This window comes from Halichoerus grypus, chromosome 2, assembly GCF_964656455.1.
Source record: "Halichoerus grypus chromosome 2, mHalGry1.hap1.1, whole genome shotgun sequence".
NCBI classification, from domain to species: domain Eukaryota; kingdom Metazoa; phylum Chordata; class Mammalia; order Carnivora; family Phocidae; genus Halichoerus; species Halichoerus grypus.
Genome location: NC_135713.1, coordinates 190752296 through 190769276, shown reverse-complemented (window position 1 = coordinate 190769276; position 16981 = coordinate 190752296). Strand labels below are relative to the sequence as shown.

The 16981-nt window shown below is 55.9% G+C and overlaps 2 protein-coding genes across 5 annotated transcripts; one reads left to right on the top strand and one right to left on the bottom strand.

Moving 5' to 3' along the window:
* Positions 1-1040: 1040 nt before the first annotated feature.
* Positions 1041-1721, top strand: PPY (pancreatic polypeptide). The gene is made up of 3 exons (XM_036071319.2): positions 1041-1231; positions 1473-1544; positions 1697-1721. Exons 1-3 carry the CDS (start codon positions 1041-1043, stop codon positions 1719-1721), a joined length of 288 nt encoding a protein of 95 aa, XP_035927212.1.
* Positions 1722-4991: 3270 nt separating this feature from the next.
* Positions 4992-6273, bottom strand: LOC144381023 (uncharacterized). 4 transcript variants are annotated; one of them, XR_013445427.1, is made up of 3 exons: positions 6178-6273; positions 5482-5663; positions 4992-5345 (listed from the first exon to the last, which is right to left on the bottom strand). XR_013445427.1 is itself a non-coding variant. In XM_078066469.1 (3 exons), the coding sequence occupies exons 1-3, from the start codon at positions 6066-6068 to the stop codon at positions 5168-5170; spliced, it is 516 nt and encodes a 171-aa protein (XP_077922595.1). In that variant the 5' UTR covers positions 6069-6224; the 3' UTR covers positions 4992-5167. The 4 variants fall into 4 exon arrangements, 2 of the variants coding, with proteins under 2 accessions (XP_077922595.1, XP_077922596.1); XR_013445426.1 differs by having other exon boundaries at positions 6056-6218; XM_078066469.1 differs by having other exon boundaries at positions 5913-6224.
* Between the last annotated feature and the right edge of the window lie 10708 nt (positions 6274-16981).

Here is a 16981-nt window from a genome sequence, read left to right as displayed (position 1 = left end):
TCATCCTGAGGTCCTAGGACCCCCCATTCTTCTTGAACCAAGACTGCTCTGGTGCCCAAAGGCAGATGGGGTCCCACAGGAGACCTGGAGGCCCACTTTTACCTGTTATACTGCGGCCCTGTCCCCCTCCCGGCCCTGGCCCCAGGGCTGGTGCTGCGGGTACCAGGGAGACGGTGGGAGGAGAGGGTGAGGGCCGGGGAGTGAGAGAAGCTGACAGGAGGCGGGGACTCTGGGGGGCTGAGGACTATAAAGGGGCACAGGGGAGGGTAGGGACACCCATCTGGCCCTCAGGACTCAGGGTAAGTGGTCCCAGCCTGGGGGGGGGAAGGGGAAGGCCGGGCCCTGGGGGGGTCCTTGGGACTAGGGGCCTGGGGTGGGAGAAGGAGCTTTGCAGAGCAGAGAGGTGGTATTGGGAGGTCTGGGGTCCTGCTTGGGTCTGGCTCCACATCTGGATGAATCTCTCACCCTGGAAGAGCAGTCTGCTGACTAGAAGACTGAAAACGTGTGCGGGGAGTGAGTGGTTGCCGTGCACACAAATGTGACCACAGCCTTGTGAGTGACAGGGTCCGAGGGTGCGCCCATGCCTCTCGGCTGGAAGCGACACGGGCAACATTGTCATCTCCAGGACCTGTCCCTGAATGTCTACCCTGGCGGAGGGCGGCGGGGGGGCGGCAGACCCAAGGGCCCTGGATTTCTGTCCTTCGGTTCACAAGTTCATTCTGTGAGCTCCCACCCAGTCGGTGAGCTGGAGCACCTCTTCGTCCCACCCCGCATCTGCCTCCTCAGAGCCACCAGGCCCTGGATGCCATGAGCCCTGGGTCCCCTGCCTCAGGTCCCCACCTTCTCTGCTATGCTTTTTGACTTTGCCGAGGGCCTGGCTGCAGACTGGGGCTGCCGACCGCGCTCTCCGGGGCGGGCAGGTCCGAGGGGCCCTTCGCTCTGCCCCTTCGTCCCCAGGCTTGGAGAAATGGGTGAGGGGCTAAGGAGCTGGGCAGGTGGGCTCCGTTCTGCCTCTACCTTCCCCACGCCTTGCTCCTCAGATGCCCGCCGCCCGCCACTTCCTCTCCCTGCTGCTCCTGCCCACCTGCGTGGCTCTGTGGCTGCCGCCGCCGCGGGGGGCCCGGGGGGCCCCACTGGAGCCAGTGTACCCGGGGGACAATGCCACGCCAGAGCAGCTGGCCCAGTACGCGGCTGAGCTCCGCAGATACATCAACATGCTGACCAGGCCCAGGTGTGTGCGAGAAAGAGAGAGAGAGAGAGAGAGAGAGAGATCCCAGTCCCCGCGGCCCTGGGCCCCGCCCCCGGCCCCAGCCCCAGCCCCTGCCACGCTCTGGGGAAAGCAGGGCATCTCCACTGACCAGGCCTGCAGCCCCAGGCCCCAGGCGGAGGGGGGGAGGTGCCCAGGGTGGGCATGAGGTAGGTGAGCCGGCACGTGGGCACGGTGCTTGTCCCAGCTGCCTCTCCCCTGCCAGGTACGGGAAGAGAGACAGAGAAGAAACGCAGGACATCCTGGAGTGGGGCTCCCCCCGCGCTGCTGCCCCCAGGTGCGTTTGCTTCCCTGCTCTGTGTGCCTAGATCCCTGGGGCTGAAATGGGGGTGCGGGGAGGGGAGAACAAAGGCCCAGGGCTGGCCGGAGGTCTCCTGAAGGTGGGAGGACTGTCCCCTCCGACTGCCACGTTCTGCCCCCTCCTCACAGGGAGCTCAGCCCGATGGACTTGTAACGCCACCTCCTGCCTCCTCGGACTCCAAGGGCAATGCCGGCCCACCTCCCCCCTCTGCACCCTTGGCAATGGCCGAAGCTTGCTCCCTGCTCCCACGCAGACCAAATAAAGCAAATCCAAGTCAGAGCTTCTCTCTGTGTGTGTCTCTGTGGACCCCTGGTGGGGGCAGGAGCGGGCCAAGTGCTCTGGAGAGACAGGAGGAGGGGAGGGAGGCCCAGGAGGGAAAGGAGGGTATTGTCAGGGATCCAGAAGGCCTGCGGGGTGGTCAGAGCCATTCAGCTCATCCTCTGCTTCACAGAGGGGCAGGCCCAAAGGGAGGCAGGGACTGCTCCAAGGCCATTCAGCAAGTGAGTGAGGCTTGAATTGTCCCATTTCAGCACTTCTAAACCTTCCTGGTCAATAGCCTGATGACAACTGTGCCCCCAAACGCACCCCCACCAATGTTTTTCAACACGTAGGCACTAGGTGAAGTACGGATGTATACTGAAGTGTCCTTGGCACAGGGCCAGAGGCAACGACCCAGCCCGGAGGAGTGAGTGGTACCAAGTCACCAGCTGCCCTCCTCTGGCAGGTCGGAGATGGGTCACTGTGTGTGTTCAGTAGGAGCACAGCTCATCAGGGGGCACGGGGCCCAGCAGAAGCACGGCCAGTGCAGGGGGACTGTGATGGGGAGGGGCCTGGAGACTGTGTCCTGTGCAGACTATTGGGAAAAGGAGCTACTGTGTCCCGGGGCGTGCAAGCCTCCCAACAACCCAGTGAGGGAGATACTGTTCTCCTCACTCTACAGAGGCCAAGGCCGAGGCTCAGCAAGCTGCGGCAGCTTCTCCCAGGTCCGGCACAGACAGCAGGCTAGTCCAGGCACGTAGCACCAGCTTCGGAATCAGAGGAACTCGGCTCTGATCCCAAGATCTGCCCCTCTCTGTCTGTGTGTCTGTCTGTCTGCTACAACCTCTCTGAGCCTCAGACTCTTCATCCGTAGAGAAGGATGATAGGGTTGCAGTGAGCAAGACATGAAATAACACGTATGAAACATTGAGCATGTGGGGCACCTGATAGCGCAGTCGTTCGAGCGTCTGACTCTTGATTCTAGCTCAGGTCGTGATCTCAGGGTCCTGGGATCGGGCTCCGCACTCAGAAGGGAGTCTGCTTGAGAGTCTCTCTCTCTGCTCCTCCCCCCCACTCACACACACTCTCTCTAAAATAAAAATAAATAAATCTTTTTTTAAAAACCCCAAACAACCCAGGCGTTTGCAGCCGGAGGGAGTGAAAATGCTGAGAATCCCTTGAACAATTCCTCTTTCAGCAAGCAAACCCACGGATGTGCTATTATGATCTCTATGTGCACCCATATGCTCTGGGATCGATTTGTTGGAAATTTGAATTCCAACAAATTTTGGAATTTGAAGGGATCGTCATGGCAGGGATGGGTGAGAAGTGAGAGAATTAGAACCTTTCTGGTTCCTGGAAAAGAAACATTGAGCGCGGCCCCTTGACCCAGGTAAATGCTCAGTAAATGGGAGCTTCTCAGGGGCAGACTAGCCCCCGGCCAACCAGCTGTCGCCATGAAGCATGCTAGAAAGAGCAGCGGCGAGAAAACACGGGCTCCACACACGTGACGCTCCACCTGATGGAAGAGGGGCACAGCTAACTCTGTGGGGCTCCAGGACAGGGCTCTGGAAGGCAGGCTTCCCATGACTCCAAGGAAGCATCTTTGAAGAACCAGAAACTTAGAGAGAACTGCTCCTGAGAGGTATGAAGTCCCGGGTGTAGGAGCTCCTGGAGCAGCTGCAGGAGGGGGGATCCAAGGGGGAGTTCGGCCTTCTGGCAGGAGGTGGAGTAGCCGAGAGATGCGGCCACCCCTGGAGTCCAATCTGCGGATTCCACACTCCAGCTCTGGGAGGGTGAGGACCCGGATCCTGCCCTAGGGAGGCCCACACGGAGGACGAGTCTCGGTGGGCCCCAGGGGCTTTGCCAGGACTTGCCCTTCTTGGGCACCCTGAGTAGGTGGGGATGGGGTAGTGTGTGTGTTTGTGTGTGTGTGTGTGAGAGAGAGAGAGAGAGAGAACGGGAGGGAGTGAACATGTCTCTTGCCCGTTTTCCCGGGGCTGGGAACACCTGTGGATAAGGGATCGTCATGGCAGGGATGGGTGAGAAGTGAGAGAATTAGAACCTTTCTGGTTCCTGGAATGGCTTCTCCGGCCTCCCCCATGTGCTCCGCCTGAAAAGATGGGGCTGTGGGTTTGATGGATGAGAGGTTCCCCTTTCCTGGGCTCAGTACCTCACCCTGATCCCAGGACAGAGACAATCGTGTTTCTCCTCAAGTCCTGGCTAGTCTGGAGTGTGCAAATGACCCGAAAGTGGATCCAGGCCCTAAAAGGCACAGGGCTGGAGAGGATGCAGCCACCAGGCAAATGCTTGGCTCAGGATGATTCTCACACCCAAGGGAGTGGCCGGGGGGGGGGGGGAGGGGGGCGGGATGCCGTTTCAGCAGAACAAAGTTTGAGTTTGGATGATAGAGGCGGAGGCTGAAGCCCCAGAATTTTCTCTGGCAGCCAAGGTGATAGGCTCTGAGTAGGGAGAGAGGTAGACACTTCCCAGGGGCAGGAATTAGGATCCTGCTCAGGACATGCTGGTGTGTGAGAGGTGGCTCGTGAGAGGTGTCTCTGAAGCTGAGAGCCTCTGCCCCTGCCCCCTGCCCAGGCCTTCTGATGGTCACCCCACCGAAGGAGAGTGCCACCCTCCCACCCAGCTTCTCAGGGACAGGCCCCGCTGGGCTCATTGCCAGTCGGGCTGAGAGGGTCCTGGAGGCCCAGGCAGGACTTCTTCACCTTGAGGGGCAGGCAGAAGCCCTGCTGCTCGTTCCCGGGCCAACACGGGACATCCGGGGCTAGCATCAAAGCTGCCCTGCTCTGTGGAGACACTTGTGTGGGAGGGGATCCTGGATGGAGCCCCCTCCTTTGAGGTTGCTGGGACCTGCTCCTCTCGCCTCTGCAGGCCCTCTGGTTAGAGGCCCCCCCACCAAGTGGTGAACGCGTGTAAGTGGGGGGCAGGTGCATGGGCTGCAGGGAGGAGGCAGGACAGACCTGCAGGAGAGGTCTTCTCTCACAGTAGGAACTCCGGGGTCCTCTCTCCCCTTGAAGGACAGGTCCCTTCTTACTTAGGGCCCACAGAAGTCACCAAGCCATAGAGATATTTATCTTTATTGTTCTGGGGGGAGGGGGAGTGAGGGAGGTGGGCAGATAGGAATTAAGGCTCCTTTGAGGATACAAAGGGGGTCGGTGGGCCAGGAGACTTGAGTCAGGCATCTGAGGTGTGGGCCCTGCCTGGAGAAGGAAGTCCCTGGGGCCCTGGTATCCCCCCACCTTCCCCCAGGGCTTCCTCTCGTTCCAGCCCAAGCTGCCCCCAGTTCTGTGGCTCCGGATCGGTGCCAGCTTGCCCAGGCTCTCCTACCTGGGGCCCTGGGAGGACAGCGGCGGTTGGGGTTTCCCAGGGGTCCGCTGGGGGGGTTTCGTAGCCTTCGCCGGTAGGGGTTTCACGGTGTTTGCTGGTGCGGTTTTTGTGGTGATCGCGGCTTTCTTGGGGTTTTTAACGTTTTTAGATTTCTTGGTGTCCTTAGACTTCAAGCTGGGGAACAGGTCTTTGCACAGATCATGGGGTGGCGAGGGCGGTGGGTGGGGTGCCCGGTGATGTCCGTGTCCTCCCGCACCCCCGGCCCGTCCTCCCTCCCTCCGGCTCTCCCCCCACCCCACCCCCCGCCCACCTGCTGTTGAAGAGCTTCTCTAGGTACTTGTTGAAGTGGGCGAAGTTGGACATCCAGTCGGCCGCCCTGGGCTCGGGGGGCTCCCGCAGTTGCAGCTCCTCCCCCAGGGCACCCCGGGGCCACAGCCGAAGCGGCACCAGGCACAGCAGGGCCAGTGCGCACGCGCAGCGCAGAGCCGGCGCCTGGGGCGGGGGAGGGGCAGACAGAGCCGCGGGGTGTCACGTGACGCCCACCGCGGACACCGGGCTGGTGGACTCAGCGACGCGTCTGTCCCCGGGACATCCCCGTGCCCAGGCCGAGTGGGGCGCACATGCGCAGTGATGCAGCCACGCAGAAAGCGCCGGGTGAACGGGGCGCTGGGGACGGCCGGGGAGGCACACCCTCGGCTGGGCCCTCGGGGGCTGCGGGGAGCCCCTGCTCAGCTCCCTGACCTCAGCCGCCTCTTCCGCAACTCCTTGCTCAGCCCGCTCCAGCCTCTCCCGCCTCCTTGCCGTTCCTCCAACATGCCAGACCTGCGGTTCTCTTGCCTGGAAGACTTCCTCCCGACAGGGACGGGCGCGGCCAACTTCCTCACCTCCTTCGGGCATCAGCTCGAACTGCACCTCCTAAGTGGGTCCGACGCTGACACCCCTATGCAGAACTGCAGCCCATCCCTTCATCTTGCACCTTCCCCTTGTGCGTCACCTTCTAACTTACTGTGTTCTCTGCTTTTTAAAAATTGTCCTCTCTCCCACGAGGCACGCGCCTCCTCCCCCGATGGAAGCAGCGTCGCAGCTGGCCTCCGCCTGTTCTGCTCACTGATGGAGCGCAAGCACCCGAACAGCGCCTGACACTTGGCAGGTGCTCGACAGTGCGTGTTAAGTGAATGACTAACGCAGCTGCACACTGGAATGCCAGCCCCGGGGTCCCCACGTGCGCACCCAGCTGTGCACAGGGAACGTGACGCTGGCAACCCACAGCACATCCCGTGATGCACACACTGGGGTGCCTACACCCCTGAGACGCACCCCTGGGGCCCTCAACCCTCTCTTGACCAGGAAAGCCCCTCACCCCCACCACCCAAAGCAGGCGCAGGAAACCCTGGCAGCCGTCCTGGCGGTCAGACTGGCAGAGGCTGCTACCCTGGTCTCATTCCTTCATGCCCCGCCGTCCCCTAGCTCCTGGAGAGCATGGCCGCCAGGGGTCCCAGACTCAGCCGCCGGACATTACCATGGTGCTGGGCAGGTGCAGGGCAGCACAGCAGAAGGGTTTCCGGCAAGGACCTCCGAGGCCCTTTATATTCCTTCAGGTCCATGCCCCCTTTCCCACAAAGGCCCCACGCCCAGCTTGGCCTCCTCCTGCCCCGTGTCCTAACCTGGGAGTTGGGAACAGGGAGAAAGTGGGGGTGGAGGCACACGGGCTGCCGGCTGTCCTGATCTGGGCACAGTTCGTGCCAGGGGCCCAGTGGTGGGGGTGGCAGAGGCGGGAACACCGGGGAGTCGGGGTCACCTTTTGCCTCAAGTCTACAGATCCCAGGGAGGAACTGTCTCTGGGGTTGAGAGGGGGCTGTGCTTTGCCCAGGGACTGTTCTTGGGGTTGGGAGGGGGCTAGGCTGAGAGATCAGGTGCCCCTTCCCACCCAGCTGGGGGCTCAGCGCCCCTACTCCTGGCTTCCAGGCCTGCCGGCAGGGGCCTGGGTGAAGTTGAGATTTCTGCCTTAGGATTGCAGGCCCTACTGATCATTCTGGAGATTTTCGCGGCCTGCCTAGCTACTTTGGAGACCCTGATGGGAGACCAGCGGAGCTTTCTGGAGTGTGGTGGGTCTCAGCTGCCTGAATGATGAACTCAGGGCTTGGGCTGCTTCAGGTCACAGAGCCTTGGCTGTGTGGCCGTTAGGGCCCCTCGAGCTGCTCAACATTGCTGCTTCTCTGTGGCGAGGCTGTAAAATGTGGAATGAAGCTTTTTCATGCCAATCCCCGCACCCCCAGAAGAGACACAGTAGGAAGAGCAGGGGCTTCTGGGTAGGAATCCTGACTTTACCACTTCCTGGCTGTGTGACCTTGATTAAGGGACATTACCTTCCCTGAGCCTCTGCATCCTCATCTGCGAAATGGAGCTGATCACATCTATAGCCTTAGCGCTGTCGTGAGGATCCAGTGGAATGATGTAGCTGAAGCCCTTGGACAACTTCTGGCACACAGTGATTAACATATGTGAGCCCCTCAACTCAGGGATGCACTCTTCCCCCCCCACTCCGCATCCTCACTTCTTCCTTAGGGGAAGGGATGAGAAACTCAGTGTCAATGTCACCAAGTTTATGGGGTGGCTCAGCAGCCAAGAGAGACAGGACTGCATTTCCACGGAACCAAGACTCTCAAGAAAAAGAAATGAGATTCCCATGATAAAACTCCATAGTACAAGTTGGGAGGAGAGATCTAGGTGTCAGTGTACCCCAAATCCCAACAAACAGGCTGTCTCTTACTTCACTTAGACACAAGCTCAGTGTTGATGACCCCATTCCCGAAAGAGCTCCAACGATGTGTCCTCTTGCAGCCTCGGCTGTGAGGACCCAAGCTGCCCTTACAAACCCCGGGGCTTCTCCACAAGGCCCCAAAGGCTCTCAGTCCCTCACTCTTCTGGACTCACTTACTCATTTCAGGAACTGTCAAGTTCTGAGGGATGGTGTGTATCTACCTGCCTTCCTGGTTCGGAAGATGAGAAAATGCTTGATGGGGTGAGCAGGTTGAGGAAGGAGGCACGAAGCACTCAAATATTATTATCACAATAATAATCACAATCACAAGGTACTGTCATAATCATAATAGCTCTGTGGAGCATACAGTTATATACTAATAACTGACAATTACTGCTGATGCTCAGTGCCAGGTACCGGGAGAAGCATTCTGTTGCAGTGTCTCTGATTTTAATGACACTTGCAGGCGTTAACTCCTTTTGCATTTGAGGAAACAGGCTCAGAGAATTTAGGAGACTATCCAAGGCCAGGAGGCATGAGATTCAAGCTCAGGACTGACTCAGATCTGGAGAAGCAGTCCTATCTTCTTGGAAAGCTACCCCCAGTCAGTTACACACCTTTCTGTCCCTTGGGATTCAGGCCATCTGCAGTCCAGAGTCTCCCCTCAATCACCTCCTGGTCCCTTGGCCTGTCAGCTCCTCCCGACTCCAGTGGGGTTGCTTACCATGCTCTGCGTCCCCTCCTCACTCCCATTCTTCCTCCATCTTCTTGGCTCTGTTTTTCCCAGGGGCCTTTTTGAGTAAACTCTTCCCTGTTTCTCCAAGCCTGATGGTCAAGACACAGGCATTGGCGTCAGACTGACCAGGGTTCCAAGCTGGACATCGCCGCTTGTTGGCTGTGTGTCCTGGACAAGTTGCTTTGCTTCTCTGAGCCCGGTGTCCTCAGCTATGAGGGGAGCACTAGAGCTAGGTCATGGGGCTATTGGGAGACAAAGCTGAGAGAAGGTTCCTCAGGCTTCTGGCCCCAAGTCTTCCTTGAACTTTGTGATTCGCCCCAGGACCCTTCAGAGAAATTCTCTCTTTTACTTAATCTGGCTTAAATTGGATTTTTACTTGCTACCAAGCCAGACCAAAGCAAACTGAAAAACCTTTGACTAATAAGCCTTCCATGACTTCCTGGATTAAGTCCAAACTTCTTAGCATGACATTTGAGGTCCTTCACAATTTGACCTCAGCCCACTTAAAAAACAAAAAAACAAACCTTCAAAAACAACTTTGGAGAAGTATAATTTAAACACAGTAAAAGTCGCCCATTTGAAGTGCCCCATTGGAGGAGTTCTGACAAATGTGTAACCACCCCCACAGTCAAGACACAGAACGTTTCCATCCCCTCGGCTAGTTCCCTCCTGCCCCTGTCCAGTTCACCTGGCCCCCGACGGCTGAGCTCATCTCTATAGATTAGTTTTGCCCATCTTAGACTTCATGTAAATGGCATCAAACAGTATGTTCTTTCTGTCTGGCTTCTTTCACTCGGCAGAACGTTTTTGACATTCCTCCGTATTGTGAGGCGTATCAGCCATTTGTTTTTCTTATTGCTGAGTAGTACTGTTCCTTCAGGAGGATGTACCACAATCTGTTTACCTCTTCCCCTGTTCTGGATATTTGCATTTCCACCCACTCTCTTCAGCCACATCTCCTGCTCATGGACAGGCTCCTCCCTCGACGCACCTGTCCGACCCTCTACCTGCTAGACTCCAGGGGCCTCCCGAACAGTTCTTTCATACCCCCAGCCTTTGCTTGTGCTCTTCCTTCTATCTGGAACGAGTGTCTTCTACTCCTCCACCCTGCAAAATCGTGGGACTCGGTTCTGGCAATTCTTCTGCGAAGCCTCCCCGGGCCCCTCCCTGCGCTGCCTTGGGCTCCTTGGATCCTCTCTGCATCCAGTTGCCTGACCGTCCTCACCTGCCTACGCACCAGGCCCATCATCTGATGACGATCCCTTACTTATTCCATCCTTGGCTGTGCATTGGAATCATCTGGAGAACTTTCCAGCTACTGTTGTATGGCTCTGCCCCCAGAGTCTGCATCTTGTAACTGAGCACCCACTTGACGGCAGGTACTGCCTTAGGTTCTGGAGTTCCAGTAGTCGATAAGATATAGTCACTATCTCCAAAGAACTTCACAGTAGTGGGAACAGGTGTTCATTGAATGGACTAATTAATATTTCAAGAAATACCTACCAAGACACCCCTTCTTGGAAATCCCTGTTGGAAAGAAGGTTTTTATCTCCTTTATGAGCAGAGTGGGAAGTTGTCTCCTTGGATACATATTTTGATGGAGTTTGAAGGGAATTCAGGAAGCTAGTTCCAACTCCCAACCTCCCATTTTACAGATGAGAAGACCAAGGCCAAGTAGCCAGGTTTTCTGCACTGGAGGAGGAAGGTAGTCTCTGAAAGCCAAAAGTCCCTCCCATAAGGACATTTGGGCTAGCTGCTCTTGAGAGCTGCTAAGCTGTTCTCAAGCCCAGCGTCTGATGCCAAGTTAATAAAAGATTTAGGACACGTTAGTAACAGTATTTTAATCAAATCTAGACAAATTCAAGATTACATTAAGCTGTGATGGATAACAGCAAAGGATCAACTAGAAAGATTACAAACTGTTTCTAAATGTTTATTTCTTTTAGTGCTGATAATTTTATGCATTGTCTCAAATTAAGTCAAACTTAAATGTTATTTAAGTTCAGCAGTTTTTGTGAGTTATCATATTTTTGTAGATTGGAGAATAATTTATGGAAAATGAAGCAAGTTTCTTTACTAACAAAACCTGCTAAGCCAAGCTCTGCCATTTGCTTGCTGTGCGATGCTGGGCAAGTCATTGAGCTCCTCTGTCCTTTAGTTTCTTCATTTGTGCAGAAGTGAAAGCTAAAAATAGTACGTATGGAGTGAGGCGCAGCATCGACTGAGGACATACAACCTGGGGTCACATCCCAGCCCCACCACTTCGCAGCTTCATGCCAATGGGCAAATTGCTTAATCTCTCTGTACTCCAGTCTTTTCATCTGTAAAATGGGGTAATAGTACTCAACCGCCTCGGACAGTTGTTATGAGGATCAAAGAAATGTATACAGAAGCTAACACATAGCAGCGCTCATGTGGGTGATGGTTAGAGCAGAGCAGCAGCTCCTATTGCAGGAGAAGATTTTGAACTATGAATAAGCTTTTTGAAAATCAACAAATGTAAATTAAGCAGTGGGGTGAACTAAGCAAATGCCCCAGACACAGTGGGAAGAAAAGATCTCCCCCCATTTCTCCTAACTCCTATCATCCTCCCTCTTCCCCCGGGGAAGAATGTAATGGGGCCCATCCGGCTGGCTGGCTAAGGGAGTGGGAGGCTGGGGCACATCCATGCTGTCAGAGGAGAACTCTGGGGGCAGGCACTCCCATGACAGCTCAGGGCAAGCAGGCTTTGCGCGTCAGTTGTGACCCCGAACGTGGTGACCTCGGAAGAGCAGTGGACAAGGACGCCGGGAGGCTTTGGGTTTGAGGGTTTGCCGCTGCGTGTCATGGAGCTGTATACCATGATTTCAATTCCTTGAAATTCTACTTTATTGTTAGATTTGCTGAGCTTTCCATGTGAGCCAGGTTTAGGGGAAGGGTGGAGAGAGACAGAAGGAATCAAGAAAAGGACGCTCTTGGGGCACCTGGGTGGCTCAGTTGGTTAAGCATCTGACTCTTGATTTTGGCTCAGGTTGTGATCTCAGGGTCGTGAGATCCAGCCTTGCATCGGGCTTCGAGCTGCGCATGGAGCCTGATTGAGATTCTCTCTCTCCCTCTCCCTCTGTACCACCCCCCCACACACACAGCTTGTGCTCTCTCTCTCTCTCTCTTTCTGAAAGGAGGAAAGGAAGGAAGGAAGGAAGAAAGAAAGGAAGGAAGGGAGGAGGGAGGGAGGGAGGGAGGGCAGGAAGGAGGGAGCTCTTTAGAGGGCCAGGAGGCTGGAAAGCAAGTTGACTGGATTCAGGTCTGTGGGCACAGGGAACAGGAGAGGAAGGACAACTGGGAGAATGGGGAGCCCTCCAGGAACCAGTGCCAGTAGGTTGGAAGGAAGGGGAGAACGTGTGTGTATGTGCGTGCGTGCGTGCGTGTATAACAGGGAGGCAACCACCAGAGGAACTCAGGCCCATTCAGGCTGTGAAGCTGGCTGATAGGAGCTCACATCCCAAGACTGTCATTGGGTTGAAGATTCAGTACTGGGGAGAACAGAAAGTCCAAAGAGAACTTCAGGACTCAAGCTCATGCCTGATCTTTGGAGAAAATCCATTTGGACCCTTGAATTATAGCAACTGAGTTTCTGATGCCAGGGGCTCAGGGACTGGGGGGGTGCTAAGTGACTCTGGTCAAGCCCTCCTCAAAAGACCTAAGATCCTAGTAAGTAAGAGAGGGAGAAAGTGAGGATAGGAAACAGAGTCGTGGGGGGCTGAGGAGGAGGGGTCAGGAAAGGAGATGGTCAGCATGAGAAGGTCAGCATGAGAAGGGCAGTGTGGGGCCCAGGGAGGCTTTCAGGGTCCTCGGGAGGTCTCCTCCTCCGCCTCCTATCCCCAGCCCCAAAACCGCAATGGGGGAAGCAGGTTTGGACTGCTGGGGAGGGTGCTCAGAATTCCACAGTAGCAGAGACTGGCACTCCCCTAACTCACATATGCACGCGCGTGTGCATACAAACACATACACAGCACACACACACACAGCACACGGACCCACGCAGGCTACACGTGCAGACACGTGTGTGTGTGCGTAGACACAGCATACAGTTACCCCATCTGTGCATCCACGTAGACACACAGACGATCCCAAACCCACTCACACGCGCATAAACACACCCACGGACACGTCCCTGAGCATCCTTCAGGCCCTTCGGGTGTGCCGTCCGCGTGTGCTGTGCACGTCTCCCAGGTGTCCGCCCGCCTGGCTCAGGAAGGCCCAGAGCTCCTGGGGGAACACGGCCACCCGCGCATTTTCCTTTTGCTGGTCTTTGAGCGGGGCAGGGGATGACGGAGAGGGGCACGCCCAGGGGGTTCCTGCCATAAGCACTCACCATGTCCCCCACTCCCCGCACCTCCAGGACAGACCCTGAGGCCTGCTGCACCGGACCCACACACTCCCAGTCTGCTTCGGGGGATGGTGAGCCCTCCCACGCTCTGTAGCCACGGAGGTGACAGGGCAGCCCTGCCCCCAAGGGCTCTGGCCTGGAGAAGGGCAATGGTGGTGGCGGGAGGCAGAGATGATCGGACTTCTCCCCCTCTCAGGGCCCACCTGCTCCCCACGGCAGCACAGAGCAGGCAGCCGGAGATGGAAAAGCCAGAGGCCTTGGAGCCCCTGTGGGAGGGACAGGAGGTCCCCCACTCTGCCCTCAGGCACCTCAGACAGGAGAGGTGCACAGCGTGGGCCCAGGGTGGCTAAACCCCAATGCATAGGGCAAGAGAAGATTCTGGCCGGGAGGCTTGGAGCTGAGCAGTTGGCACCAAGCAGGGCTGAGGGCGAAAGAGCTTTTGCTGTGTGTGGCAGGGGAGGGGCAGAGAATGGCTCTGGGACTGGGACCTCCCTGCATTCCTGGGAAGGGGCATGGCCAGGGCCTGCCCTGGGTAACCCTGCTCCCCTGCCATGGCTCACAAAGCACTTTTGTATGGGTCACCCCCTCCTGGCTACGCGGAGTCTGTGAGGTGGATATTACCCAGCCCAGGCCAAACGACTTGCCTGAAGTCACCCAGCAAGCTGCCCTAATGCTTTCCATAGCCCCTGTCCCTGTCCCTTCCGTCTCTGCCCCAACCCACTCTACAAGTGCTCCCTTGGCCCAGGGCACAGGGGGTGGGAAGCAGCACAGGGCGTGTGTGCATGCGTGCGTGCGTGCGTGCACTCCCGCGCACGCAGCCCTCTTCCAGGTCACCAGTCCTAGTGGGGACACTCCTCTCTCCTTTCTTTCTGTCTCCAAACAACAACCCGAGTGCCTCACACAGTCCTCAGGGCATGTATTCCCACTGTCTAGAGCCTCCCCCCACTCTCTTCCCTTTGACCCCTCACCCCTGCCCTCTCCAGGTCTACAAGAGGGCTCCGAGGCATCACTGGCTTGTGAGGGTCTCCAGCAATGGATATTGGGTTACTGGGGGGGGGGGGCTAGCAAGGCTCCCTCTCACTCTTAGGGTCTGCACTGCCTTTTGCAAGCTCATCCCTCTGCTCTGGTGATGGGCTACCTAGGCCTGGCCCCCTTATACGGTGTCCACAGCAAAGCCCTTGGCAACTTGGTGGGAGCAGGGGAGGAAGGAGAGGATAAAAGTGGGTGGCACAGATGGGACCGGGCAAGATGCCACTAATGCTTGTGTGGGCAGTGGGAAGAGGACATACTATCCATACCAGATACCTGGGGAACCAGCAGCCCTGGGATGCACCCCTGCCTGCCCCAGGAGGACCTGAGGTCAGTTATGGGCACACCAGATATCCAGGGACAGAGACTAAACACCCACTGCCCAGATGGCACCCAGCTAGAGCCTCTTCAACCCGGACCCAAAGGGGAGCTGCATTTATGGAGCACCTTCTGTGTGCCTTGTACTGTGACAGTCACTCTACGTGGGTCCTCTCCCTTGGGGGGCGGGGGTTATCCCCATTGTATAGATGGAAAAATTGAGGCTCAGAGAGGTAATGTGACTGCATATATATATGCAGTGAGAGTTTCAAACTTTTTTTTTTTTTTTTCCCATTGAGAGGTACATCCAAGAGAAAAGGTTTCCAGAACAAGACTGGCGAGTTGCAGGGGTCAGGGCGACGTGAGGGTGTAGGCTTGCGATAGCTGTTGGCGGCCCCTGCTGGTCGTTATCGCGAGTGCAACATCACTCTATACCGCGCCAGATCTGCTAGAAATTCAGAACAGCCGCTTTGAGTTTTACTTCTCTCCGTGTCCTGACTCTCAAAGCCCTGCGATGAACATCCACCAGAGGAAAACCCTTGATTTTAGGGGAAGCAGAGACACTGACTGCACCCTTGTGATCTGAGGAGGCAGGAAGGCAGACTGAGCTAATTACAGACCACAGAGGGAGAGGACGCTATCCCCCCGGCCTCCCCCACTCTTCTGCACCCGGGCCCCCCACCCCAAGGGGCAGCCGCTAACTGCCATGGGATGCATTTTGGACCCCTCCAACCTGTTTCCCTTCTCAGCTACTCTATTTCCCGCCAGTAGCACTCTCATTCCTTGGGGCCCACTTACTGCACCTCTGGTAGGACGCTCAACTATACCACCAGAAAGTCCTTTTTGTGTCTGACACCGCCCACCTTCCTCGACCAACACCCTAGACTCGGAGCCAGGCGATCAGGAGCCAATGACTCTGGTATCCGACTTGGTACTACTGAAGCTGGCACCTTGTCTGAAACAAAATAGGAGCATGGTACTCGGCATCAAGAAAGTCTTCTTCCCACACCGGAACCTCACTGGGCTGTTGGGAGAATCAAACAATTTATCAACTGTAAGGTCCTGAAAAGATGTGAAGGGGGGCGCCTGGGTGGCTCAGTTGGTTAAGCGACTGCCTTCGGCTCAGGTCATGATCCTGGAGTCCCTGGATCGAGTCCCGCATCGGGCTCCCTGCTCGGCAGGGAGCCTGCTTCTCCCTCTGACCCTCTCCCCTCTCATGTGCTTGCTCTCTCTCATTCTCTCTCTCTCAAATAAATAAATAAAAAAAATAAAAAAATAAAAAAAAATGAAAAGATGTGAAGGGCTGGCATTCTGTAAGGCCCTTTTAGAGAGATACTTGATACCCGTAGACTGACAGTTACTGGGGGTGTGGGTGGGGGAGGCAGTTTGTAAGAATAACGAATTGGATTCCACCTCCCTAGTGGGCCAGAATCTGGGATTCCACCTTGTCTTGGGGATCCTGAATGGAATTGAAGGTTTGCTGTGGGTTGCTGTGGCGTAATAGTTGCCTGATTGAGAAGAAGTAATTAATATTTCAGAGGGATTCAAGATCCTTCCACTTCCCAACCAAATGCAATTAGTTGAGTGATTCTCTGCCCAGAGGTGGACAGGTGACAGTGGAGGGTAGCCTTCATAATGGGAAGGGGACTTTTTTTCTGAGTTGAATTAGGAGGATCTTCTGGTTTGAGGGCTGAGGAGAGGGTTGGAAACAGTGTGCTCCCTCAAGCCTCAGGTTGGAAACAGAAACCTGCAATTCCAGTCTCCACCATGTGGGGTCGCTAACTAACTCTCTTCTCCTCCCTCAGTAACGGGGTGGGGGGAGCTCAGAGGCGCCAGGCCTTTCAGCAGAGTTTGGCCTGGTTTTATGGCTTTTCCCTATATCTATATACCCAAATTTATCCCCTCCAGAGCTCAGGGGTGAATTGAGTCTCTTGGGGCCCTGGGGACCAGTCCCCTGCTTCCTGGATGGATTCCCAAGTAAAACCCATTTCTGAGTTTCCAAGCAAGTTTCCAGGACGCAGTCCATTTCCCTCCCTTCCTTTCTTCCTCCCTCCCTTCCTTCTTTCTTTCATTTTATTTCTTTTTTTAAAAAAAGATTTTATTTTGGGGTGCCTGGCTGTAGAGCATGCTACTCTTGGTCTCGGGGTTGTGTGTTCAAGTCCTCATGTTGGGCCTGGAGCCTACGTAATAATAATAATAATTAATAATAATAATAAATTTATTTTTAAGTAATCTCTACACCCAAAGTGGGACTCAAACTCACAACCCGGAGATCAAAAGCCATAGGTTTCCCCGACTGAGCCAGCCAGGCGCTGTGGTCCATTTCTGGTCTTAGGAGTCCAGCTAGCAAGAAAGAGGGATGATCTCTGCATATTCTGGAAGACAATTAGAGGGGTTGGGGGACACTGAGGTCAGAGAAGTACCGTGGCTGGCCCCATATGCTGTCTGAGCAGAGGGTGGTCTCCAGGCTGAACCTACAAGTATTCCAAGGCCACACACTATCTTTTACCAGCAGGTCTGGGGTGGAGCTGGAGGCTGGCGAAGGCAGACACCTAACTGGGTTTAACACTTTATTTACTTCTTGAGATGGGACTCTG